Genomic DNA, 26,632 nt, shown 5'->3' with positions numbered 1-26,632 from the left:
TAACTCAGGATCAGTACAGGATAAGTAATGTATGTACACAGTAACTGCACCAGCAGAATAGTGAGTGCAGCTCTGGAGTATAATACAGGATGTAACTCAGGATCAGTTTAGGATAAGTAATGTATGTACACAGTGACTGCACCAGCAGAATAGTGAGTGCAGCTCTGGAGTATAATACAGGATGTAACTCAGGATCAGTACAGGATAAGTAATGTAATGTATGTACACAGTGACTGCACCAGCAGAATAGCGAGTGCCGCTCTGGAGTATAATACAGGATGTAACTCAGGATCAGTACAGGATAAGTAATGTAATGTATGTACACAGTGACTGCACCAGCAGAATAGCGAGTGCAGCTCTGGAGTATAATACAGGATGTAACTTATTGATTTTCCTAGTCTACGACGTAAAGTCATAGTTTTATTAAAGACACGGAGGCTCCTATTGCTATCTCTTCCTTTACTGTTCCACCAATAGCAGCAAAGAAAATTTACATAATGAACATGGTAACCATAGTAACACAATGTCCCTCCCAGACAGCCCCTATAACAGGCAGCTCCTCCTCTGGGTCTTCCTCTTTCTTTGAACCTGGCACCGTAACTGGAAATCAACTGGAACCGTCAACAAGAACCAGAAACTGGAAGCGAACGACACAGCTCCCACCGAACCACTCAATCGAAGCCAACGTGGCTAACACCTTAGAAGGAAAATTAGAAGGACGCAGATCCTGGAAATCAGCGAACTCTCATCCTGAAATAAGATAAAGAATATGGCCAGAGTAAATATCGATCTGGAACAAATCAAGTCAGATAGTCGATAACCGGAAATGAACCATAAAACCATCTATCAAACTTCAATAGTAAAAATATACATCATAAATACAATAAATATATATAAATAAACACAAGAAAACGTAACCTCCTCCGAAAACACAATACATACATAAATACATATATAAAGAATTAATAAATAATTAATAACTGGGCGGGCCGTAAAACAGGGTGGGCAATACTCGCCTCCGTGTCTTTAATAAAACTATGACTTTACGTTGTAGACTAGGAAAATCAATAAGTTTTACAGCAAGACACGGAGGCTCCTATTGCTAGTTCAAAGCTGAGAAATCACAGAAGCAAACAAATGAGGAGGAGGACGAAAATAATACTCCCTGAACGTCGTGACACTGGACCAGTCAGCCAGACGTAAGATGTCCTCCATACGCGCACCAGAAATCGCCAAAGCGGTGGCAGTTGCACCTCTCGCCGAATGCGCCGTAAAAATAGCAGTATCAATACCCGCAAGGGACATAACCCACTTCATCCAACGAGCTAAAGTCGGACTGGAGACCGGCCCGAAAGTATGGCGAATAGAAAGGAAAAGTTGTGGGACCAAGGGAGAGCGGTAAACCCTTGTCCGGGATTCGTATTCCCGCAAGCAAGCCACTGGACAAAGAGCCGGAGAGGAGGGAAACTAGGATATCAAACTTCTCTAATGTGAGTTTTAGTACGTCTAGAAATGTTGAAGGATACACCCTCCGGAGTGAAGGATCTAGCGTCATGATCCAGAGCCTGAACATCCGACACCCGTTTGCAGGAAATAAGGCAGAAAAGTACAAGTAACTTAGCAGATAATTGTCTCAAGGAAAGATCCGGATTGCTGGGCCAAGCAGACAAAAACGACAAAACCAACGAGACGTCCCAAGTGGTCACAAACCGAGGACGTGGAGGACAAGCAAGACGCGAGCCACGAAGCAAGCGGCAAACCAAAGGGTGCTGGCCCGCAGGTCTACCGTCAAAGCCCTGATGAGTAGAGGAAATAGCGGACCGAAATAGGTTGATCGTTCTAGAAGCTTTACCAGCCTCAACAAGGAGGTATAGAAATTGTAACAATGACTCACAGGTGCCGAAATGGGATCAACGTCCCGTTCAAGGCACCAACCAGACCAAGATCCCCAAGCTGCCCGGTAAGATTTTCTAGTGCCGGGAGCCCATGCATTGTCCAGGAGGCGTCTAGTTGCCTCCGAAACGCCCTCGACTTCTCCAGGTATCCTGAGATTCGGCACGCCAGCAACTGCAGGGATCCCTCCAGCAGAAGCGGGTGGCTCAACCCCCTGGGATCGCGAAGAAGATCTACGTGGTCTGGAAGAAGAAAAGGTATGTCTACAAGAAGCTCCAGCAGAGCCGGAAACCAACTCTGAGTCCCCCAAAGGGAACCACCACCGTCAATTCGGCCCTCTGCGACGCACCTGAAGCAGCATCCTCGGAATCATCGCAAACAGAGGAAATGCATATAGAAGGGAGCTCGACCAATCCTGCAGGAATGCGTCCACCGCCTCCGCTCCCGGATCCGGGCGCCAGCTGAAGAATCGAGGAAGCTGCGCGTTGAGCCGTGAAGCAAACAGGTCCACAGAGAAGGGACCCCAGACGTCCGATATCGTGGAAAATATGTTCGGGGCCAGTCGCCAATCGCTGCCGTCCGTAAAACAACGGAACTCCGGTCCGCCCGAGTGTTGTGGAGGCCGGGCAGGTATTCCGCTTGGACCACTATGTCCCTGGAAGGCAATAGGACCAAAACTCCTTCGCAAGCCGAGCCAGAGTCGCCGATTGGGTACCACCCAAACGGTTGACGTAACGGACAGCAGACACGTTGTCCATACGCAGGAGGATGCAGGCATGAGCCATCCCATTGGTGAAACTCCGAATGGCAAAAGATCCGGCCAGCAGTTCCAGCGCGTTGATGTGAAGGCTCGTCTTGTCCGTCGTCCAGCGGCCGCCCGTGGAGACCCCGTTGCAGTGGGCACCCCAGCCCTGCAGACTCGCATCCGATTCTACCGTAAACTCTGGTTGAAGGCCGAAGATCGCCTTGCCATTCCATGCCTCCAAGTTGTCGATCCACCAGTGAAGTTCCTCCCTGGCTTCTGAGTCCAAGGTAACCAAATCCGCAAACGCCGCACTGAGCGGAGGTGTGCAATCTTCAGGCGTTGCAGAGCTTGATAATGCAGCGGAGAAGGAAAGACCGCCCGGATGGAAGAGGCGAGCAGGCCTATGATGCGGGCCAGATGTCGTAAGGTCAACTGAGGGGTAGACACGGCGTGTCGCAGTTCCTTCCGAATTGAGCGCAGCTTTGATGTCGGGAGGCTGAGGGATTCGGACACTGAATCCACTGTGAACCCCAGGAATTCATCCTCTGTAGAGGGGACAGGCAAGATTTCTCCAATTGAGGAGAAAAACCGAGGCGTGAAAGCAGATCCGTCGTCCAGCCTAGATGTTCCAGCAAGGTCGGCCTGGAATGATGCATGATAAGAATGTCGTCCAGATAAACAATCAGACGTACACCCCGACTGCGAAGCCAAGACATGGCCGGACGCATCAGCTTGGTGAAGCACCAAGGAGCGGAGGACAGGCCGAAAGGGAGACAGGTGAACCGCCAAGTCTCTCCTCCCCACAGAAAACTAGAAGGTCCCTGGATTGGGGGGCAATCGGTACCGTCAGGTAAGCACCCTTGAGGTCCAGTTTCACCATCCAATCCCCGGGCATAAGCAAGTCTCTGAGGAGGTGAATCCCCTCCATCTTGAAGTGGCGATAGCGGACTATGGAGTTCAGAGACCGAAGGTTTATCACCGGGCGCATCTGACCACCCTTTTTCTGGACCAGAAAGATATTGCTGAGGACCCTCCTGTGAGAAGGGGGTGCCCTTTCTATCGCACACTTGTGGGAGAGCGAAAATAGCTCTAGGTCTACCTGGGTGCAATCGGGTCTTGACAGAACAAAACGGGGGGGGGGGGGGGGGGAAGGAGAAGGTAAGGAGAGTCTATGAGCTCGATCTGGAAGCCCATGACTGTGGACAAAACCCATGGGTCGGAAGTGATGTCTGACCAGGCGCCTTATCTAATGCAGTAAATGCGCAAACAAATCGGCCAAGATCCTAAATAAAGGAGTCGCCAACAGCAGCCCTTGTGCATCCTTACCTGCCTCCGTAAGGGCAAGGTTAGCCAGCTTGGGGTCTAATTTAAAAAGAATGGCCTTACACCGTTCAATAGATAAGGATGTATTGGCGTTGCCCGCGACACAAATCGCTCCACGAAGCTCTTCGGGATCTATACGTGAGCCGTCCGCTCTGGCAGTTTCAGCTAATTCTAGCAGTTTAGTAAGGGGCCCAAATACATCCAGGAGCTGTCCTGGCAGCTCCTCAAGGCGGAGTCTAACCCTCTACGGGGGTTCCAGCCTGATTTTGCCAAAAATTGGGTATTTTGGGGTCGACCACAGGGGTATCACAGACCTTGTTAGGGACCACGGGTCTAGGGCACTCAGCACGTAGCTTGTTACGAGCTTCTTTACTTAGCGGGTGGCGAACCCGAGATTCCAAATATTTGCCCACATGATCGGACGGAAGCCATTCCGCTGACTGGGGGTGGTGGAGAGTGTCAGGATCGAACATAAGTTCGCCAGCAGGGTCTACCAAAGCAGACGTCAAATCGACCGTTGAAGGAGCTGAGCTGACTACTAAGGAAGTAGAGGGACGGGGCCCCTGGTAGTGGAGTCGGATCAGGGGTCTCCTCATCAGAGGGATTATCATGATCCTCAATACGCCTCTAAATCTGAGCCCACATCAGAATCTGAATCAGTACCTGGTTGTGCTCTGGCACATTTCCACGTACGCGCCTTTTCTGCTGGCGCAGCAAGGCTCTCTTGCGTGAACGTAGCACGCTCTCATGGGTGGCAGTACGCACACCAGTTCTATTATCCTGTGAAACAGGAGCATCAATGGCGTCAGATGGCGTATGTATAACAGGGGCAGTCTGCAAGGCCTCTCTAGGAGGGTGTGCAGCGAGGGCCTGAGAAATGGTGGCAGCCAGCATAGTGGACATGGAGTCCATAGCAGTCATTATGGCACTGGAGACCGACTGCTGTAGGGCCAATGTATGAGGGTCATCCCTCTCTATCTCCATATCATCTGCAGGCAGTGGGCAGGCCTGGGAGGAGGGTAAATCGGCTGCTGACATAGTGAGGTATGAATAAATATAGCCCAGGGCCAGAGATAATAACCGGGCCGAAATAGGGGAAATACCTAACCTTACCTAAGAGCGACGAGCAAGGGTTAATCACCCAGGCGCGATGCGGTAGGAGCGGGAGCAGGAACGGGAGAGCAGGGGCAATAAGGCCGTACCTATGCGCAGACAAGCGGAACTGACAAGAACGCCGAGATCCCGCAATAGGCGAGAACCAAGATGGCCGCCGGGATCTCGCGATACTACGCGCAAGCCCGGGAAAACAGAGAAAGAAGATCCGGCCGTCAGGGAAAGGTGTCCCGATCTAAGAAGCAAGGAAAAGAGCGCCAAACGCAAGTGGCAAGGGGGGAATATGCAGCGGCGAGCAATAAGAGGTAAATAAATATGGGATAAATCACAAGAGCTGATGGGGGGGGGGGGAGACCCCCCGAAATGGGTACAAGCAGCAGAAATAACACCCCCAGGGAATGATAAGGGGGAGAAAACCAACAAAAACAGGTGAAAAACAAAAGTATAATGCAGATGATGAGGGGAAAACAAGCCTGGGATAAAACACCGATAGATTAAATATATATATATTCTAAACCAAAGACACAATATGATATGAATCAATAGAACTCATGAGGTAAAATTGCAGCACTTATCTGGTGGCAGCAGCAAAGAAAGAGGAAGACCCTGAGGAGGAGCTGCCTGTTATAGGGGGCTGTCTGGGGAGGGACATTGTGTTACTATGGTTACCATGTTCATTATGTAAATTTTCTTTGCTGCTATTGGTGGAACAGTAAAGGAAGAGATAGCAATAGGAGCCTCCGTGTCTTGCTGTAAAACTCAGGATCAGTACAGGATAAGTAATGTATGTACACAGTGACTGCACCAGCAGAATAGTGAGTGCAGCTCTGAAGTATAATACAGGATGTAACTCAGGATCAGTACAGGATAAGTAATGTATGTACACAGTGACTGCACCAGCAGAATAGTGAGTGCAGCTCTGGAGTATAATACAGGATGTAACTCAGGATCAGTACAGGATAAGTAATGTATGTACACAGTGACTGCACCAGCAGAATAATGAGTGCAGCTCTGGAGTATAATACAGGCTGTAACTCAGGATCAGTACAGGATAAGTAATGTATGTACACAGTGACTGCACCAGCAGAATAGTGAGTGCAGCTCTGGAGTATAATACAGGATGTAACTCAGGATCAGTACAGGATAAGTAATGTATGTACACAGTGACTGCACCAGCAGAATAGTGAGTGCAGCTCTGGAGTATAATACAGGATGTAACTCAGGATCAGTACAGGATAAGCAATGTATGTACACAGTGACTGCACCAGCAGAATAGTGAGTGCAGCTCTGGAGTATAATACAGGATGTAACTCAGGATCAGTACAGGATAAGCAATGTATGTACACAGTGACTGCACCAGCAGAATAGTGAGTGCAGCTCTGGAGTATAATACAGGATGTAACTCAGGATCAGTACAGGATAAGTAATGTATGTACACAGTGACTGCACCAGCAGAATAGTGAGCGCAGCTCTGGAGTATAATACAGGATGTAACTCAGGATCAGTACAGGATAAGTAATGTATGTACACAGTGACTGCACCAGCAGAATAGTGAGTGCAGCTCTGGAGTATAATACAGGATGTAACTCAGGATCAGCACAGGATAAGTAATGTAATGTATGTACACAGTGACTGCACCAGCAGAATAGTGAGTGCAGCTCTGGAGTATAATACAGGATTTAACTCAGGATCAGTACAGGATAAGTAATGTATGTACACAGTGACTGCACCAGCAGAATAGTGAGTGCAGCTCTGGAGTATAATACAGGATGTAACTCAGGATCAGTACAGGATAAGCAATATAGGTACACAGTGACTGCACCAGCAGAATAGTGAGTGCAGCTCTGGAGTATAATACAGGATGTAACTCAGGATCAGTACAGGATAAGTAATGTATGTACACAGTGACTGCACCAGCAGAATAGTGAGTGCAGCTCTGGAGTATAATACAGGATGTAACTCAGGATCAGCACAGGATAAGTAATGTAATGTATGTACACAGTGACTGCACCAGCAGAATAGTGAGTGCAGCTCTAGAGTATAATACAGGATGTAACTCAGGATCAGTACAGGATAAGTAATGTATGTACACAGTGACTGCACCAGCAGAATAGTGAGTGCAGCTCTGGAGTATAATACAGGATGTAACTCAGGATCAGTACAGGATAAGCAATATAGGTACACAGTGACTGCACCAGCAGAATAGTGAGTGCAGCTCTGGAGTATAATACAGGATGTAACTCAGGATCAGTACAGGATAAGTAATGTATGTACACAGTGACTGCACCAGCAGAATAGTGAGCACAGCTCTGGAGTATAATACAGGATGTAACTCAGGATCAGTACAGGATAAGTAATGTATGTACACAGTGACTGCACCAGCAGAATAGTGAGTGCAGCTCTGGAGTATAATACAGGATGTAACTCAGGATCAGCACAGGATAAGTAATGTAATGTATGTACACAGTGACTGCACCAGCAGAATAGTGAGTGCAGCTCTGGAGTATAATACAGGATGTAACTCAGGATCAGTACAGGATAAGTAATGCATACACACAGTGACTGCACCAGCAGAATAGTGAGTGCAGCTCTGGAGTATAATAGAGGATGTAACTCAGGATCAGTACAGGATAAGTAATGTATGCACACAGTGACTGCTCCAACAGAATAGTGAGTGCAGCTCTGGAGTATAATACAGGATGTAACTCAGGATCAGTACAGGATCAGTAATGTATGTACACAGTGACTGCTCCAGCAGAATAGTGAGTGCAGCTCTGGAGTATATTACATGATGTAACTCAGGATCAGTACAGGATAAGTAATGTAATGTATGTACACAGTGACTGCTCCAGCAGAATAGTGAGTGCAGCTCTGGAGTATAATACATGATGTAACTCAGGATCAGTACAGGATAAGTAATGTATACACACAGTGACTCCACCAGCAGAATAGTGAGTGTAGCTCTGGGGTATAATACAGGATGTAACTCAGGATCAGTACAGGATAAGTAATGTATGTACACAGTGACTCCACCAGCAGAATAGTGAGTGCAGCTCTGGAGTATAATACATGATGTAACTCAGGATAAGTAATGTATGTACACAGTGACTGCACCAGCAGAATAGTGAGTGCAGCTCTGGAGTATAATACAGGATGTAACTCAGGATCAGTACAGGATAAGTAATGTATGTACACAGTGACTGCACCAGCAGAATAGTGAGTGCAGCTCTGGAGTATAATACAGGATGTAACTCAGGATCAGTACAGGATAAGTAATGTATACACACAGTGACTGCACCAGCAGAATAGTGAGTGCAGCTCTGGCGTATAATAGAGGATGTAACTCAGGATCAGTACAGGATAAGTAATGTATGTACACAGTGACTGCTCCAGCAGAATAGTGAGTGCAGCTCTGGAGTATAATACAGGATGTAACTCAGGATCAGTACAGGATAAGTAATGTGTGTACACAGTGACTGCACCAGCAGAATAGTGAGTGCAGCTCTGGAGTATAATACAGGATGTAACTCAGGATCAGTACAGGATAAGTAATGTAATGTATGTACACAGTGACTGCACCAGCAGAATAGTGAGTGCAGCTCTGGAGTATAATACAGGATGTAACTCAGGATCAGTACAGGATAAGTAATGTAATGTATGTACACAGTGACTGCTCCAGCAGAATAGGGAGTGCAGCTCTGGAGTATAATACATGATGTAACTCAGGATCAGTACAGGATAAGTAATGTATGTACACAGTGACTCCACCAGCAGAATAGTGAGTGCAGCTCTGGAGTATAATACAGGATGTAACTCAGGATCAGTACAGGATAAGTAATGTATGTACACAGTGACTGCACCAGCAGAATAGTGAGTGCAGCTCTGGAGTATACTACATGATGTAACTCAGGATCAGTACAGGATAAGTAATGTATGTACACAGTGACTGCACCAGCAGAATAGTGAGTGCAGCTCTGGAGTATAATACAGGATGTAACTCAGGATCAGTACAGGATAAGTAATGTATGTACACAGTGACTGCACCAGCAGAATAGTGAGTGCAGCTCTGGCGTATAGTACAGGATGTAACTCAGGATCAGTACAGGATAAGTAATGTATGTACACAGTGACTGCACCAGCAGAATAGTGAGTGCAGCTCTGGAGTATAATACAGGATGTAACTCAGGATCAGTACAGGATAAGTAATGTATGTACACAGTGACTGCACCAGCAGAATAGTGAGTGCAGCTCTGGAGTATAATACAGGATGTAACTCAGGATCAGTACAGGATAAGTAATGTATGTACACAGTGACTGCACCAGCAGAATAGTGAGTGCAGCTCTGGAGTATAATACAGGATGTAACTCAGGATCAGTACAGGATAAGTAATGTATGTACACAGTGACTGCACCAGCAGAATAGTGAGTGCAGCTCTGGAGTATAATACAGGATGTAACTCAGGATCAGTACAGGATAAGCTAATGTATGTACACAGTGACTGCACCAGCAGAATAGTGAGTGCAGCTCTGGAGTATAATACAGGATGTAACTCAGGATCAGTACAGGATAAGTAATGTATGTACACAGTGACTGCACCAGCAGAATAGTGAGTGCAGCTCTGGAGTATAATACAGGATGTAACTCAGGATCAGTACAGGATAAGTAATGTATGTACACAGTGACTCCACCAGCAGAATAGTGAGTGCAGCTCTGGAGTATAATACATGATGTAACTCAGGATAAGTAATGTATGTACACAGTGACTGCACCAGCAGAATAGTGAGTGCAGCTCTGGAGTATAATACAGGACGTAACTCAGGATCAGTACAGGATAAGTAATGTATGTACACAGTGACTGCACCAGCAGAATAGTGAGTGCAGCTCTGGAGTATAATACAGGATGTAACTCAGGATCAGTACAGGATAAGTAATGTATACACACAGTGACTGCACCAGCAGAATAGTGAGTGCAGCTCTGGCGTATAATAGAGGATGTAACTCAGGATCAGTACAGGATAAGTAATGTATGTACACAGTGACTGCTCCAGCAGAATAGTGAGTGCAGCTCTGGAGTATAATACAGGATGTAACTCAGGATCAGTACAGGATAAGTAATGTATGTACACAGTGACTGCTCCAGCAGAATAGTGAGTGCAGCTCTGGAGTATATTACATGATGTAACTCAGGATTAGTACAGGATAAGTAATGTAATGTATGTACACAGTGACTGCTCCAGCAGAATAGGGAGTGCAGCTCTGGAGTATAATACATGATGTAACTCAGGATCAGTACAGGATAAGTAATGTATACACACAGTGACTCCACCAGCAGAATAGTGAGTGTAGCTCTGGGGTATAATACAGGATGTAACTCAGAATCAGTACAGGATAAGTAATGTATGTACACAGTGACTCCACCAGCAAAATAGTGAGTGCAGCTCTGGAGTATAATACATGATGTAACTCAGGATCAGTACAGGATAAGTAATGTATGTACACAGTGACTGCACCAGCAGAATAGTGAGTGCAGCTCTGGAGTATAATACAGGATGTAACTCAGGATCAGTACAGGATAAGTAATGTATGTACACAGAGACTCCACCCACCAGCAGAATAGTGAGTGCAGCTCTGCAGTATAATACAGGATGTAACTCAGGATCAGTACACGATAAGTAATGTAATGTATGTACACAGTGACTCCACCAGCAGAATAGTGAGTGCAGCTCTGCAGTATAATACAGGATGTAACTCAGGATCAGTACACGATAAGTAATGTAATGTATGTACACAGTGACTCCACCAGCAGAATAGTGAGTGCAGCTCTGGAGTATAATACAGGATGTAACTCAGGATCAGTACAGGATAAGTAATGTATGTACACAGTGACTGCACCAGCAGAATAGTGAGTGCAGCTCTGGAGTATAATACATGATGTAACTCAGGATCAGTACAGGATAAGTAATGTATGTACACAGTGACTGCACCAGCAGAATAGTGAGTGCTGCTCTGGAGTATAATACAGGATGTAACTCAGGATCAGTACAGGATAAGTAATGTATGTACACAGTGACTGCACCAGCAGAATAGTGAGTGCTGCTCTGGAGTATAATACAGGATGTAACTCAGGATCAGTACAGGATAAGTAATGTATGTACACAGTGACTCACCAGCAGAATAGTGAGTGCTGCTCTGGAGTATAATACAGGATGTAACTCAGGATCAGTACAGGATAAGTAATGTATGCACACAGTGACACAACTGTTTATGTAGATTCAGGGTTGACATTGCACATCAGACTTTTTCCAGCACAGTTTTAAGCTAGTTACTTTAATAGTTATTTCCAACCATACAGTTCTGACTAGAAGGATTTGGCCTCCAGTTTATTCTTTCTGCTCACAGATGTTTGGACGGCACATTTACAGCTTGGAAGACAATGACAGATTATTTCCAAGTCAGATAAGGGATTGATTAGTAAAAAGTAATAGTTATCAGGGGCCATAACATTCACACAGCTTTTATACAGCTAGTAATCTGTGGGCGGTGGCAGCAACAACAATTTAATTCCCTGCAGCGCCCCCACAGGAGAAGTGAAGCATTTCACAGTTGCCATTGAAATCATTGAAAAATTGTGTGATTTACGGATGCGGTCGTCCGAAGAACCTCTCTAATAGTAGACGGTCCTGAACGAGGGACCAGTTTACCCCAGATAAATTATTTTAGAATTCCCTGATAATGTACTTGAAATGAATTTTTCTAAGCCTTTTTTGGGTTCCCTTACACATTACTGTAAAGTCACTTGTTTAGGGACCGTGCCCCTGGTGTCTATGTTGTCAGCACACGCGCCCCTCACCCCCTCGCTCCAGGGCTGCGGCAGATGTTACCAGCTGCAGGATCCAGATCAGATATCTTCCCTCATCCCCCATGTTCTGCGGTTCATTCTAATGACTGGTATCTGGACATTTATAACTGACCTGTGCGCGTTCTCGCTATACTCTGACCGGGGCTCACACTACTAGAGCACACGCATCCTTACTATACAATGACTACTACCCCCAGCAGACAGTAAAGATATATACCAAATCTATTTTTACATTTTGCATTCATTTTGCAGCTGTAGAGGGAACCTGTCACCGGGATTCTGTGTATAGAGCTGAGGACATGGGCTGCTAGATGGCCGCTAGCGCATCCGCAATACCCAGTCCCCATAGCTCTGTGTGCTTTTATTGTGTAAAAAAACCGATTTGATACATATGCTAATTAACCTGAGATGAGTCCTGTCCCTGAGATAGGTCGGCTACAGGACTCATATCTCAGGGACAGGACTCATCTCAGGTTAATTTGCATATGTATCAAATCGGTTTTTTTATACAATAAAAGCACACAGAGCTATGGGGACTGGGTATTGGGGATGTGCTAGCAGCCATCTAGCAACCCATGTCCTCAGCTCTATACACAAAATCCCGGTGACAGGTTCCCTTTAAAGATAAAGTATAATGGACATTTCTGCAACTTTTTCATATACATTTTGTATGAATACATTACCGCTTGTTGTCAGTGAATGAGAGCATCCTTGTTTACCCTCAGAGAGGCTGTACAGAGCTAATATTTCTCACAGCTGAAGGTTTGCTACAATTGTGTGCAATCTAGACAATGCTCTGCCCCATAATCCGCAGCAGCACAGATCTCAGCTGTCCTAATGGTTTGTTACAATGTATCAGTCTGGAGTCCAGGCTATTTAATTCACATAGAATTGTCTAGACTGGATTCAAGTGTAACAAATCCTTAGCTTGAGAAGTGCACAGGTATTCAGTCTGTGGATGTAAACAGGAAGGTTCCCATTCACTGACAGCAAGCAGAGATCTTTAAAACACACAGTAAATTAGCAAGTAGCCGAATGTTTCATCATGCAGTTTCTAAGATTCATTTATGAGACTGACAAACCGTTTATGATTAGCTTCATGAATTGTTACCTGTTTTTGATCGATCGTTTTTACGTTTTCACAAATTTTTTGCTATTTTGTCCTATTCCCTGTGAAACAAAAGTGCTTACTGGAAGCCATCAATAAGCAGGCTGCTGCTGACAGATCTCATTGCAATCAAACTTTAATTAAAGGGCATCTGTCAGCAGTTTTGTCCCTATGACACCGGCTGACCTGTTACATGTGCACTTGGCAGCTGAAGGCGTCTGTGTTGGTTCCATGTTCCTATGTGCCCGCATTGCTGAGAAGGATGATGTTTTAACCCCTTCCCAACCAGCACCGTACATGTACAGCGCTGGCTAGGACTTTAAAGGTGGTGCATATTTGTTATATCAGGGGCCAAAGGAAGCCTCGGAGGGCCACATGTGGACTGCTGGTGCTGCGAGGGGCATTCACTCATCACTTTGTGTCTTTTCCGCAGTGTTGGGTATGACGTGGTTAATGTGGCAGCGGGCTCCTGGCTTAGCCGGGGTTATGAGACAGGATGCGGGGTGATTATTGGAGAATGGATCCGGTTCAGCAGCTGCAGTCAGGGAATCAGTGTATGAAACAGCAGCTCCAAAAGAGATAAGGCCGCTTCCCCCCGCATCAGCAGATTATGAATTATTGAAGATCTGTGCCGCTAGCGCCAGGCCGGCAGGACCATGACCCCGGACTGTGGCCAAACGCCATCACTACTGCTTAAACCATCATCAGATTGCAAGCTCTTTAGACTAGAGTGAATACATGACTCCATATCGAGACTGTATGGTCCCTATTACCTTCCCTTAGGCCTAGTTCACACCGTCAGGTTTCTGCTAGTACTGAATAAAAAAATAAATAAAAAAAAGTTAAATTGTATCCGATTAATAATAATTGTATTATTATTTCCCTCCTTTTATGATCACACTCCTGACTTTGGCTTTCCAAAAACTCCATGCAGAAATCTGACTCTCAACCAATTAAGATCTCTGCTTGCTTTCAGAACCCGATACAAATCTAACACTTCTCACAGCTGAGCTTTTGTTACTAGTTGTATATTGGACTCCAGACTGACACATTTTACTTGCAGCGATACATTGCCGGGACTTGGCAGAGATTGCTACTGCTGAAATTGTCTGGACTGGATACCATGGTAGCAAATCCTCAGCTGTGAGAAGTATTAGGCTAGGGCTACACAAAGACATTTGTCGCGGGACAATTTTTATAATGGCAGTCTATGGTGTTGCACTGCGACATGCGACATGCGACACAACCGTCGCCAAAAAAAACATCCAAGATGGATTTTTCCAGCCTACGGCAGGGTATGATGGGAGTTGTAGTTTTACAACAGCTGGAGGGCCGCAGGTTGAGCATCCCTGCTCTAGGGGCTATGCAAGAATGTTCTCATTCACTGACAACCAGCAGAGATATTGAAAACGGTGATACAAAAACTGTAAACATTGGATAAATAAAAGCTTACTTTGTGCTTCACCATTTTAACTATGTCTGCTTGCTGTCGGTGAATGCAAACATTCTTCTTTACTTCCAAAGACCCGAAAATTGGCACAGAACTAGCACTTCTCGCAGCTGGGGTTTTGCTGCAACTGTATCTATTCTTGACAATCGTTTAGTGATTTAAACACCACGGATTCCAGACTGATACAATGTATCAGTGCAGGCAAAATGTAACAAACTATCAGGCGAGAGATTTGTGCTGCTGATGCGTTTAGCTCACAGAGGACGCTGCAGTCTGGATACAATTGTAGCAAACCCTCAGCTGGGAGACGTATTAGGTCTGTATGGGATTTAGCCTATAGGTGTAACTAGCAAAGATATTGAAATTTGTCTCTCGGTTATCTTTCCTCGGTAGATTCGGCCAAGTTCCACCGTCTCCGGTGCGATGGACATTCCTGCAACCCACCAGTCGGGAACCTTGCTATTGGCCGGACGCCGGTCACCCTCACTGCCTGCGGCCAGAATGTCAGTGAACTGTATTGCTTCTATCCGGAGGTCCAGCAGACACCCATCTCCTGCAGCCAAAGCCAGTGCACGAAATGTAGCATCAACCAGCCGGAGAACTCCCATCTTCCTTCTCACATGACGGACGACGTCTTCTCCAGTCCGGCTACCTGGTGGCAGTCGGCGCAGGGCGTCCTCAGGGAGGAGATCAGGTTGGACTTTGAGACAGCGTTCTACTTCACGCACGTCATCATGGTCTTCAGGTCTCCGCGTCCTGCAGCCATGGCTCTGGAGAGGTCTCTGGACCACGGCAAAACCTGGAGGGCCTATAAGTATTTTGCTACGAACTGCACGGCTACTTTTGGACTTCAGGACGACCTGAATGAAGAAGGGTCACTGTGTACCTCCAGGTATTCAGACCCCTGGCCCTGTACCAGAGGAGAGGTGAGCTATGGCCCAGAGTCCAAGAGCAACGGGTGCTTAGGGTTAATTCTTCATATTCCATATCTAAAGGATTTATGCACTTATTAACCTTGACAAAACAGACATCAGTGGATTTTGGGAAACTGCAGGTCCAAGCACTGAATTGAAAGGCCGTAAACTCTTTTGCAATCCCTTTTTTCGATTCTTCCAATACATCTTAAAGGGCATCTGTCAGCAGTTTTGTCCCTATGACACTGGCTGACATGTTCCATGTGCGCTCAGCAGCTGAAGGCCTCTGTGTTGGTCCCATGTTCATATGTGCCCGCATTGCTGAAAAAAATTAGGTTTTAATATATGCAAATGAGCTTCTAGGAGCAATGGGGGCATTGCCGTTACACCTAGAGGCTCTGCTCTCTCTGCAATTGCCACGCCCTCTGCACTTTGATTGACAGGACTAGGTGTGATGATGATTTCACTGCCCTCCCCTGTCAATTAGGACTCGGCCGTAGGTATTTTGCAGTCCGCAAATCATTATCTGCAAAACGCGGATCCCGTTCGTGTGCATGCTGCAATTTTTTTTTTCTTCACTTCAATAGAAATGTCCAATCCTTGTCTGCAAAATGGACAAGAATAGGACATGTTCTATCTTTTTTGTGGGGCCGCGGAAGGGGTTTGCTGTCCGCATCTTTTTCAGCCCCACTAAAATAAATGAGGCCCAAACATATCGTCATGTGCATAAGGCCTTAAAGTGCAGAGGGCGCTGCAGGTGCAAAAAGAGCATAGAAACATAGAAACCTAGAATGTGTCGGCAGATAAGAACCATTTGGCCCATCTAGTCTGCCCAATATACTGAATACTATGGATAGCCCCCGGCCCTATCTTATATGAAGGATGGCCTTATGCCTATCCCATGCATGCTTAAACCCCTTAACTGTATTTGCAGCTACCACTTCTGCAGGAAGGCTATTCCATGCATCCACTACTCTCTCAGTAAAGGAATACTTCCTTATATTACTTTTAAACCTTTGCCCCTCTAATTTAAAACTGTGTCCTCTTGTGGTAGTTTTTCTTCTTTTAAATATGCTCTCTTCCTTTACCGAGTTGATTCCCTTTATGTATTTAAAAGTTTCTATCATATCCCCTCTGTCTCTTCTTTCTTCCAAGCTATACATGTTAAGGTCCTTTAACCTTTCCTGGTAAGTTTTATCCTGCAATCCATGTACTAGTTTAGTAGCTCTTCTCTGAACTCTCTCTAGAGTATCTATATCCTTCTGGAGATATGGCCTCCAGTACTGCGCACAATACTCCAAGTGAGGTCTCACCAGTGTTCTGTACAGCGGCATAAGCACTTCACTCTTTCTACTGCTTATACCTCTCCCTATACATCCAAGCATTCTGCTGGCATTTCGTGCTGCTCTATTACATTGTCTTCCCACCTTTAAGCCTTCTGAAATAATTACTCCTAAATCCCTTTCCTCAGATACTGAGGTCAGGACTGTGTCAAATATTCTATATTCTGCCCTTGGGTTTTTACGCCCCAGGTGCATTATCTTGCACTTATCCACATTAAATTTCAGTTGCCAGAGTTCTGACCATTCTTCTAGTTTTCCTAAATCCTTTTCCATTTGGCGTTTCCCTCCAGGAATATCAACCCTGTTACATATCTTTGTGTCATCAGCAAAAAGACAAACCTTACCATCGAGGCCTTTTGCAATATCACTTATGAAGATATTAAACAAAATCGGTCCCAGTACAGATCACTGTGGAACCCCACTGGTAACATGACCTTGTTTTGAATGTTCTCCATTGACTACCACCCTCTGTTGTCTGTCACTCAGCCACTGCCTAATCTACTCAACAATATGGGAGTCCATGCTCAATGACTGCAGTTTATTGATAAGTCTTCTATGTGGGACAGTGTCAAAAGCCTTACTAAAATCTAGATATGCGATGTCTACTGCACCTCCACCGTCTATTATTTTAGTCACCCAGTCAAAAAAATCTATAAGATTTGTTTGACATGATCTCCCTGAAGTAAACCCATGTTGTTTTTCATCTTGCAATCCATGGGATTTTAGATGTTCCACAATCCTATCCTTTAATAGGGTTTCCATTAATTTGCCTACTATTGATGTCAGACTCACTGGTCTATAGTTGCTCGATTCCTCCCTACTACCTTTCTTGTGAATGGGCACGACATTTGCCAATTTCCAATCTTCCGGGACGACTCCTGTTACTAATGATTGGTTAAATAAATCTGTTAACGGTTTTGCCAGCTCACCACTAAGCTCTTTTAATAATTTTGGGTGTATCTCATCAGGCCCCTGTGACTTATTTGTCTTCACCTTAGACAGCAAACTTAGAACATCTTCCTCTGTAAAGACACATGCATCAAACGATTTATTAGTCATTCTTTCTAGTGGAGGTCCTTCTCCTTTTTCTTTTGTAAAAACTGAACAGAAGTATTCATTAAGGCAGTCGGCTAGCCCTTTATTCTCTTCTACATACCTTTCGTCCTTTGTTTTTAATTTAGTTATTCCTTGTTTTAATTTCCTTTTTTCATTTATATATCTGAAGAATGTCTTATCCCATTTTTTCATAGACTGAGCTAGTTTTTCTTCTGCCTGCGCTTTAGAAGTTCTTATAACTTGCTTGGCCTCTCTCTGCCTAATCTTGTAGATTTCCTTATCTTCATTGCTCTGGGTTTTTTTATAATTACAAAATGCTAGCTTTTTATTTTTAATGATTTTGGCCACTTCTGCTGAGTACCACAGTGGTCTCCTCCTTTTTTTGCTTTTACTGACAAGTCTAATGCAATTTTCTGTTGCCTTCAATAATGCACCTTTTAAGTAGTCCCATTTCTCCTGGACTCCATGTAATCCGTTCCAGTCTGATAAGGACTCATTTATGACTAATTTCATTTTTGAAAAGTCTGTTTTTCTAAAATCTAAAACTTTTGTTTTTGTGTGGTGGGACTCTTTCACAGTTCTTATATTAAACCACACTGACTGGTGATCACTAGATCCCAAGGTTTCGCCTACAATGACATCATATACCGAATCCCCATTTGTGAATACCAAATCCAAAATGGCCTCCCTCCGGGTTGGCTCCTCAACCACTTGTTGTAGAGATAACCCCAGTAGGGAATTTAGAATATCTGTACTCCTGGTAGAACTTGCTATTTTGGTTTTCCAGTTTATATCTGGAAGATTGAAATCTCCCATAATGATAACTTCTCCTTTCATTGTCATTTTAGCTATTTCTTCAACTAGTAGATCATCTAGTTCTTTAACTTGACCAGGTGGTCTATATATCACACCTACACGAGTTACTGCATGGTTAGCAAACTGCAACGTAACCCAAACTGACTCTATGTTGGCCTCACCAACTTGTATTAGGTTAGATTTAATGCTATCTTTCACATACAGGGCCACTCCTCCTCCTTTCTTGCCTTCTCTGTCTCTTCTGTATAAAGAGTACCCTGGTATGGTTATGTCCCAGTCATTTCTTTCATTAAACCATGTCTCCGTAACAGCCACTAAATCTACATTCTCAGATGCCATTATTGACCCAAGTTCATTGATTTTTTTACCTAAACTGCGAGCATTTGTAGACAGGACTCTGAGCTTATCATTTCTTAACCAGAGGTTAACCAGAGGTTAAGAAATGATAAGCTCAGAGTCCTGTCTACAAATGCTCGCAGTTTAGCAGAGCCTCTAGGTGTAATGGTAACGCCCCCATTGCTCCTAGAGGCTCATTTGCATATATTAAAACATCCTCTTTCTCAGCAATGCGGGCACATAGTAACATGGGACCAATACAGACGCCTTCAGCTGCCAAGTGCACATGTAACAGGTCAGCCAGTGTCATAGGTACAAAACTACTCACAGATGCCCTTTAAATAAAAAATAAAGTAGCATTGTAAACAGTCTTGATTATTTATGTATTATGTACAGCTCCTATGCAACTCTACGTGTCTCCATGGTAGCAGACTACAAGCAAACTCTGTGTAGTCTGATTTGGCAGTCATGTTGTACTCCCTTATAATCTGTCTAAAGGTAAGTCTGTCATGTATAACGGTAAAATGCGACTACATGGGGTTTGTTTGTAGTCGGTCACCATGAAGAGACATAGGACTGCATAAGAGCTGTATACATAAAATGGAACGAATCTATAGATGTATTAGTATAATAAAAAAATATTTCAGATCTGAATGTAATATATAATGGAAACAGACCATAATAAGTGCAATGACACTGACACTCGGGGTACAGGATAATGACACGCTGACACTCGGGGTACAGGATAATGACACTGACACTCGGGGTACAGGATAATGACACTGACACTTGGGGTACAGGATAATGACACTGACACTTGGGGTACAGGATAATAACACTGACACTTGGGGTACAGGATAATGACACTGACACTTGGGGTACAGGATAATGACACTGACACTTGGGGTACAGGATAATGATGCTGACACTTGGGGTACAGGATAATGACACTGACACTTGGGGTACAGGATAATGACACAGTGACACTTGGGGTACAGGATAATGACACACTGACACTTGGGGTACAGGATAATGACACTGACACTCGGGGTACAGGATAATGACACGCTGACACTCGGGGTACAGGATAATGACACTGACACTCGGGGTACAGGATAATGACACTGACACTCGGGGTACAGGATAATGACACTGACACTTGGGGTACAGGATAATGACACTGACACTTGGGGTACAGGATAATAACACTGACACTTGGGGTACAGGATAATGACACTGACACTTGGGGTACAGGATAATGACACTGACACTTGGGGTACAGGATAATGATGCTGACACTTGGGGTACAGGATAATGACACTGACACTTGGGGTACAGGATAATGACACAGTGACACTTGGGGTACAGGATAATGACACACTGACAGTTGGGGTACAGGATAATGACACTGACACTTGGGGTACAGGATAATGACACACTGACACTTGGGGTACAGGATAATGACACTGACACTTGGGGTACAGGATAATGACACAGTGACACTTGGGGTACAGGATAATGACACACTGACAGTTGGGGTACAGGATAATGACACTGACAGTTGGGGTACAGGATAATGACACTGACACTTGGGGTACAGGATAATGACACACTGACACTTGGGGTACAGGACACTGACACTTGGGGTACAGGATAATGGCACTGACTCTTGGGGTACAGGATAATGGCACTGACTCTTGGGGTACAGGATAATGACACTGATACTTGGGGTACAGGATAATGACACCAACACTTGGGGGACAGGATAATGACACCGACACTTGGGGTACAGGATAATGACGCCGACACTCGGGGTACAGGATAATGACACTGACACTCGGGGTACAGGATAATGACACTGACACTTGGGGTACAGGATAATGACACTGACACTTGGGGTACAGGATAATGACACTGACACTCGGGGTACAGGATAATGACACTGACATTTGGGGTACAGGATAATGGCACTGACAGTTGGGGTACAGGATAATGACGCTGATACTTGGGGTACAGGATAATGACACTGACACTTGGGGTACAGGATAATGACACTGACACTTGGGGTACAGGATAATGACACTGACACTTGGGGTACAGGATAATGACACTGACACTCGGGGTACAGGATAATGACACTGACACTCGGGGTACAGGATAATGACGCTGACACATGGGGTACAGGATAATGACGCTGATACTTGGGGTACAGGATAATGACACTGACACTTGGGGTACAGGATAATGACACTGACACTTGGGGGACAGGATGATGACACCGACACTTGGGGTACAGGATAATGGCACTGACTCTTGGGGTACAGGATAATGGCACTGACTCTTGGGGTACAGGATAATGACACTGATACTTGGGGTACAGGATAATGACACCAACACTTGGGGGACAGGATAATGACACCGACACTTGGGGTACAGGATAATGACGCCGACACTCGGGGTACAGGATAATGACACTGACACTCGGGGTACAGGATAATGACACTGACACTCGGGGTACAGGATAATGACACTGACACTCGGGGTACAGGATAATGACACTGACACTCGGGGTACAGGATAATGACACTGACACTCGGGGTACAGGATAATGACACTGACACTTGGGGTACAGGATAATGATGCTGACACATGGGGTACAGGATAATGACACTGATACTTGGGGTACAGGATAATAACACTGACACTCGGGGTACAGGATAATGACGCTGACACATGGGGTACAGGATAATGACGCTGATACTTGGGGTACAGGATAATGACACTGACACTTGGGGTACAGGATAATGACACTGACACTTGGGGTGCAGGATAATGACACGCTGACACTCGGTACAGCATAATGACACTTGGGGTACAGGATAATGACACTGACACTTGGGGTACAGGATAATGACACTGACACTTGGGGTACAGGATAATGACACTGACACTTGGGGGACAGGATGATGACACTGATACTTGGGGTACAGGATAATGGCACTGACACTTGGGGTACAGGATAATGACACTGACACTTGGGGTACAGGATAATGACACTGACACTTGGGGGACAGGATGATGACACTGATACTTGGGGTACAGGACAATGACACTCACACTTGGGGTACAGGATGATGATACCGACACTTGGGGTACAGGATGATGACACCGACACTTGGGGGACAGAACACTGATGCTAGTCTTGTCTAGAGCTCAGGCACTAATTGCATATTTTCTGTCTGTATACAGTGAGCTCCCCCTAGTGGTGGCTGCAATCAGCTAGAAATTGTGTTAACTATGCAGAGGATTTGGAGCTGTGTAACACTAATCTGAAGATTAAACCCTAAATTGTTGCCAGTTTTCATTAATCAAGCAGCGCATTCACTCCTGGATCTGAAGCCTGTTAATGGTGAACTGCACGTCTTATGGAAATGGCCCTAATATCTTCAGACATGGTGTAGATGTATGGGATGGCTGCAGGGGTGATATTAGCATCTTATTTATAGGTCAAGGAGTATGCATGTATTTGGCATGATGGGGGTTGTAGTCCAGTCCCGTGCCGATTATAATTATTCATTCTTTGGAATGACATATTATTTAGGACCTTCTCCGTGCACAAGGGGTTAAATGCACAGATTGCCCATCTGCTCCCCTTGCACATAACAGAACTGTGGGGGTCCCAGGCGCGGCCGTCAGCAGCGGTAGACACACTTGTGTCAGTCGCATTGGAATTCAATTTCCTTTTTGACTGCTGCTACAGTAGAATGGGGCATTTCTGTGGCACAGCGGGGAGGGCATCTCCTAAAACAGTGGGGGGCTGGGACATCGGACTCTCGCTGCCGGGGATGAGGTTCTTTAAATCATGACAGTTGACCGGACATGAATACTGTGACGCAGATCCCGCTCCATGTGCAGTCACAACAGAGCGCCTGTGGCTGTGCTGCAATGATTAACCCTCCGTTATTCTTATGATACAGTGTGTCTTCTACTCCAGTCACAGCTAAAGCTGCATTCAAGTGGATGTTGCACTTTCTGCTGCAGACCTCCACCTAAAGCTTGGAACAAACACTGCATCTCCCTCAGTGCAATGCCGCAAAAGGATGCAAGGCAAAGCAGCTAAGCAGAATTGGGGATGCAGCTCTGGATGTGACTGGAGCAGATTGTGTTTGAAGGATGCATTATTATAATAAGTTTGCACCCCTTTTCCTGCAGGTGATATTTCGAGCCCTAAACCCAACTAACAGGATTGAGGATCCCTACAGTCCTCAGGCACAAGCCCTGCTGAAGATCACTAACCTGAGGCTTCTGCTCTTAAAGAGACAGGACTGTCCTTGTCAGGCTGCGTCGGGGTCACAGGAGAAGCCCCAAAGATTCGCTTATTACGCCATTTACGATCTGATTGTACGCGGAAGCTGTTTCTGCAACGGACACGCGGAGGAGTGTGAGCAGGCGGGAAGTGCACCCGGATCGGAAGATGCTGTGAGTACGAGTGTCATCCTTTACTGTAGGGTCTGGCATTCTATTCCAGAAGATCTGGATGAACAGAATTATAGGACACATTTTATTGTGCAGTGGTTGAGTTTTATTTACATCAAACCTCGTGAAATTTCTTAGTAAGAGGATAATCTGCTTTTTCGTTGCGTTCTCGCTCACAGATGAGGAAGTGGCGGCTTTTATTCCGTTTTCCGTACGATTCGCCCACTTGCAGTAATGGTGTTGTCTCAGGGATAAGTCGTCCAGTGTTTTCATTACCCGGATAGCGTCCCGCTCGCTGAGCATGAGGCCCCGGGGGGACGCTGGCACGACCTGACCTTTACAGTGAAGGGGTAGCCTGCTCAACCCCTCACCCCATGCAAACCTCCCAGCTGGCAGCGGTCCAGCAGAGATGTGACCCAGCCCCAACTGTAGCCCCCACAACACTGGGTTCAGCAAAATGTTAACGCACAGACGTAGAGCAAGTGGCTGCGCAGTGTGTGGCAACCTCCTGACACTGGGACGTGGTCTCCTGCTGTATACGGATGATATGGAAAGTGCTGAAATAACCTGCAGCTATGTATGTACAGCTGGTGGGATGTAACAGTCCCTCGTGTCCAGTGGGTTAGTCAGCTCCAGGTCCATGTGGGCCCTTGGGCGATAAATTTCAGTGGGCCCCATTGTGGTATTTGTTAAATGTCACCACGGCATCTGAGAATGTTTAAAAAACGTAAGCGCGGGCTTCCTGCTCAGACGCGCCTTCCCCCCAGCGGAGAGCAGGGAAAGCACCCTGTTGTAAAAGTGAGCCACAGCCTGCACCAGGCTTCCAGGCTCATTATTAGTATATTCCAGTTCAGGCCACTAGGTGGCAGCACTAAACTGTGACATAGTGATTTCTATACAGAATAATGGAGCAATTTCCATTAGGCTTATTGCACACGACAGTATATTTTCACGGTCCGCAAAACGGGGTCCCGTTGGTCCGTGATCCGTGACCGTTTTTTCGTCCGTGGGTCTTCCTTGATTTTTGGAGGATCCTCGGACATGAAAAAAAAGTCGTTTTGGTGTCCGCCTGGCCGTGCGGAGCCAAACGGATCCGTCCTGAATTACAATGCAAGTCAATGGGGACGGATCCGTTTGACGTTGACACAATATGGTGCCATTTCAAACGGATCCGTCCCCATTGACTTTCAATGTAAAGTCTGGAGTCCCTTTTATACCATCGGATCGGAGTTTTCTCCAATCCGATGGTATATTTTAACTTGAAGCGTCCCCATCACTATGGGAACGCCTCTATGTTAGAATATACTGTCGGATATGAGTTAGATCGTGAAACCTCATTTCCGACAGTATATTCTAACACAGAGGCGTTCCCATGGCGATGGGGACGCTTCTAGTTAGAATATACTACAAACTGTGTACATGACTGCCCCCTGCTGCCTAGCAGCATCCGATCTCTTACAGGGGGCTGTGATCAGCACAATTAACCCCTCAGGTGCCGCACCTGAAGGGGTTAATTGTACTATCATATCCCCCTGTAAGAGATCAGGGCTGCCAGGCAGCAGGGGGCAGACTCCCCCCCCTCCCCAGTTTGAATATCATTGGTGGCCAGTGCGGCCCCCCCCTTCCTCCCTCTATTGTAATAATTCGTTGGTGGCACAGTGTGCGCCCCCCCCCCCCTTCCTCCCTCTATTGTAATAATTTGTTGGTGGCACAGTGTGCGCCCCCCATCGGCCCCCCCTCCCTCTATAGCATTAATAACATTGGTGGCCAGTGTGCGGCCTCCCATCTACCCCCCCCCCCCCCCCCCCCCCGATCATTGGTGGCAGCGGGTTACTAGCAATAGTACAATAGTAAAAGATTCATACTTACCTGGGAGCTGCGATGTTCGTGTCCGGCCGGGAGCTCCTCCTACTGGTAAGTGACAGTTCATTTAGCAATGCGCCGCACAGACCCTGTCACTTACCAGTAGGTGGAGCTCCCGGCCGGACACGAACATCGCAGCAGCAGCCAGCAGCAGGTAAGTATGAATCTTCTACTATTGCTAAGTAACCATGGCAACCAGGACTGTAGTAGCGTCCTGGTTGCCATGGTTACCGATCGGAGCCCCAGCGATTAAACTGGGACTCCGATCGGAACTCCGCTGCCACCAATGATGGGGGGGGGGGGGGGAGAGATGGGAGGCCGCACACTGGCCAACAATGTTGTTAATGCTATAGAGGGAGGGGGGGCCGATGGGGGGCGCACACTGTGCCACCAACGAATAATTACAATAGAGGGAGGGGGGGGGCCGCACTGGCCACCAACCTATTATTACAATAGGGGGGGGGGCCGCACTGGCCACCAATGATATTCAAACTGGGGAGGGGGGGAGGGTCTGCCCCCTGCTGCCTGGCAGCCCTGATCTCTTACAGGGGGATATGATAGTACAATTAACCCATTCAGGTGCCGCACCTGAAGGGGTTAATTGTGCTGATCACGGCCCCCTGTAAGAGATCGGGTGCTGCCAGGCAGCAGGGGGCAGTCTTGTACACAGTTTGTAGTGTATTCTAACTAGAAGCGTCCCCATCACCATGGGAACGCTTCTGTGTTAGAATATACTGTCGGTTCTGAGTTTTCACGAAGTGAAAACTCAGCTTTGAAAAAGCTTTTATGCAGACGGATCTTCGGATCCGTCTGTATAAAAAGTAACCTACGGCCACGGATCACGGACACGGATGCCAATCTTGTGTGCATCCGTGTTCTTTCACGGACCCATTGACTTGAATGGGTCCGTGAACCGTTGGCCGTGAAAAAAATAGGACAGGTCATATTTTTTTCACGGCCAGGAAACACGGATCTCGGATGCGGCTGCAAAACGGTGCATTTTCCGTTTTTTCCACGGACCCATTGAAAGTCATGGGGTCCGCGAAAAAAAACGGAAAACGGCACAACGGCCACGGGTGCACACAACGGTCGTGTGAAAGAGGCCTTATTCTGTATAAATTGCATTCTGACGAAAAAGTAATTAAAAAAGAAAAAAGTTTTAAAAATATAAAAAAACTTAAAAGTAAAATAAACAAAAAAAGGATACATTTATGGGCATCGTTGCATGCGAAAACACCCATACTATTAAAATATTTTTTTAAAAAGTTAGCCCATAAGTTGAAGGATGTAACAGAAAAAAATAAAAAAAGGCTGAATTGCCATTTTTTCATCACTT

The 26,632-nt window shown here is 45.9% G+C and overlaps 1 protein-coding gene across 1 annotated transcript in view; it reads left to right on the top strand.

Moving 5' to 3' along the window:
* Positions 1-26,632, top strand: part of LOC120979415 (netrin-4-like) — a 44,997-nt gene that overhangs the window by 2,669 nt on the left and 15,696 nt on the right. Inside the window, exons 2-3 of the mRNA XM_040408163.1 lie at positions 14,886-15,418; positions 23,170-23,436. Coding sequence (XP_040264097.1) covers positions 14,886-15,418; positions 23,170-23,436 — 800 coding nt within the window. The remainder of the gene's footprint in view (positions 1-14,885; positions 15,419-23,169; positions 23,437-26,632) is intronic.

This window comes from Bufo bufo, chromosome 9 (assembly GCF_905171765.1).
Source record: "Bufo bufo chromosome 9, aBufBuf1.1, whole genome shotgun sequence".
Taxonomy (NCBI): domain Eukaryota; kingdom Metazoa; phylum Chordata; class Amphibia; order Anura; family Bufonidae; genus Bufo; species Bufo bufo.
This window is presented reverse-complemented; position numbering and strand designations above follow the sequence as displayed.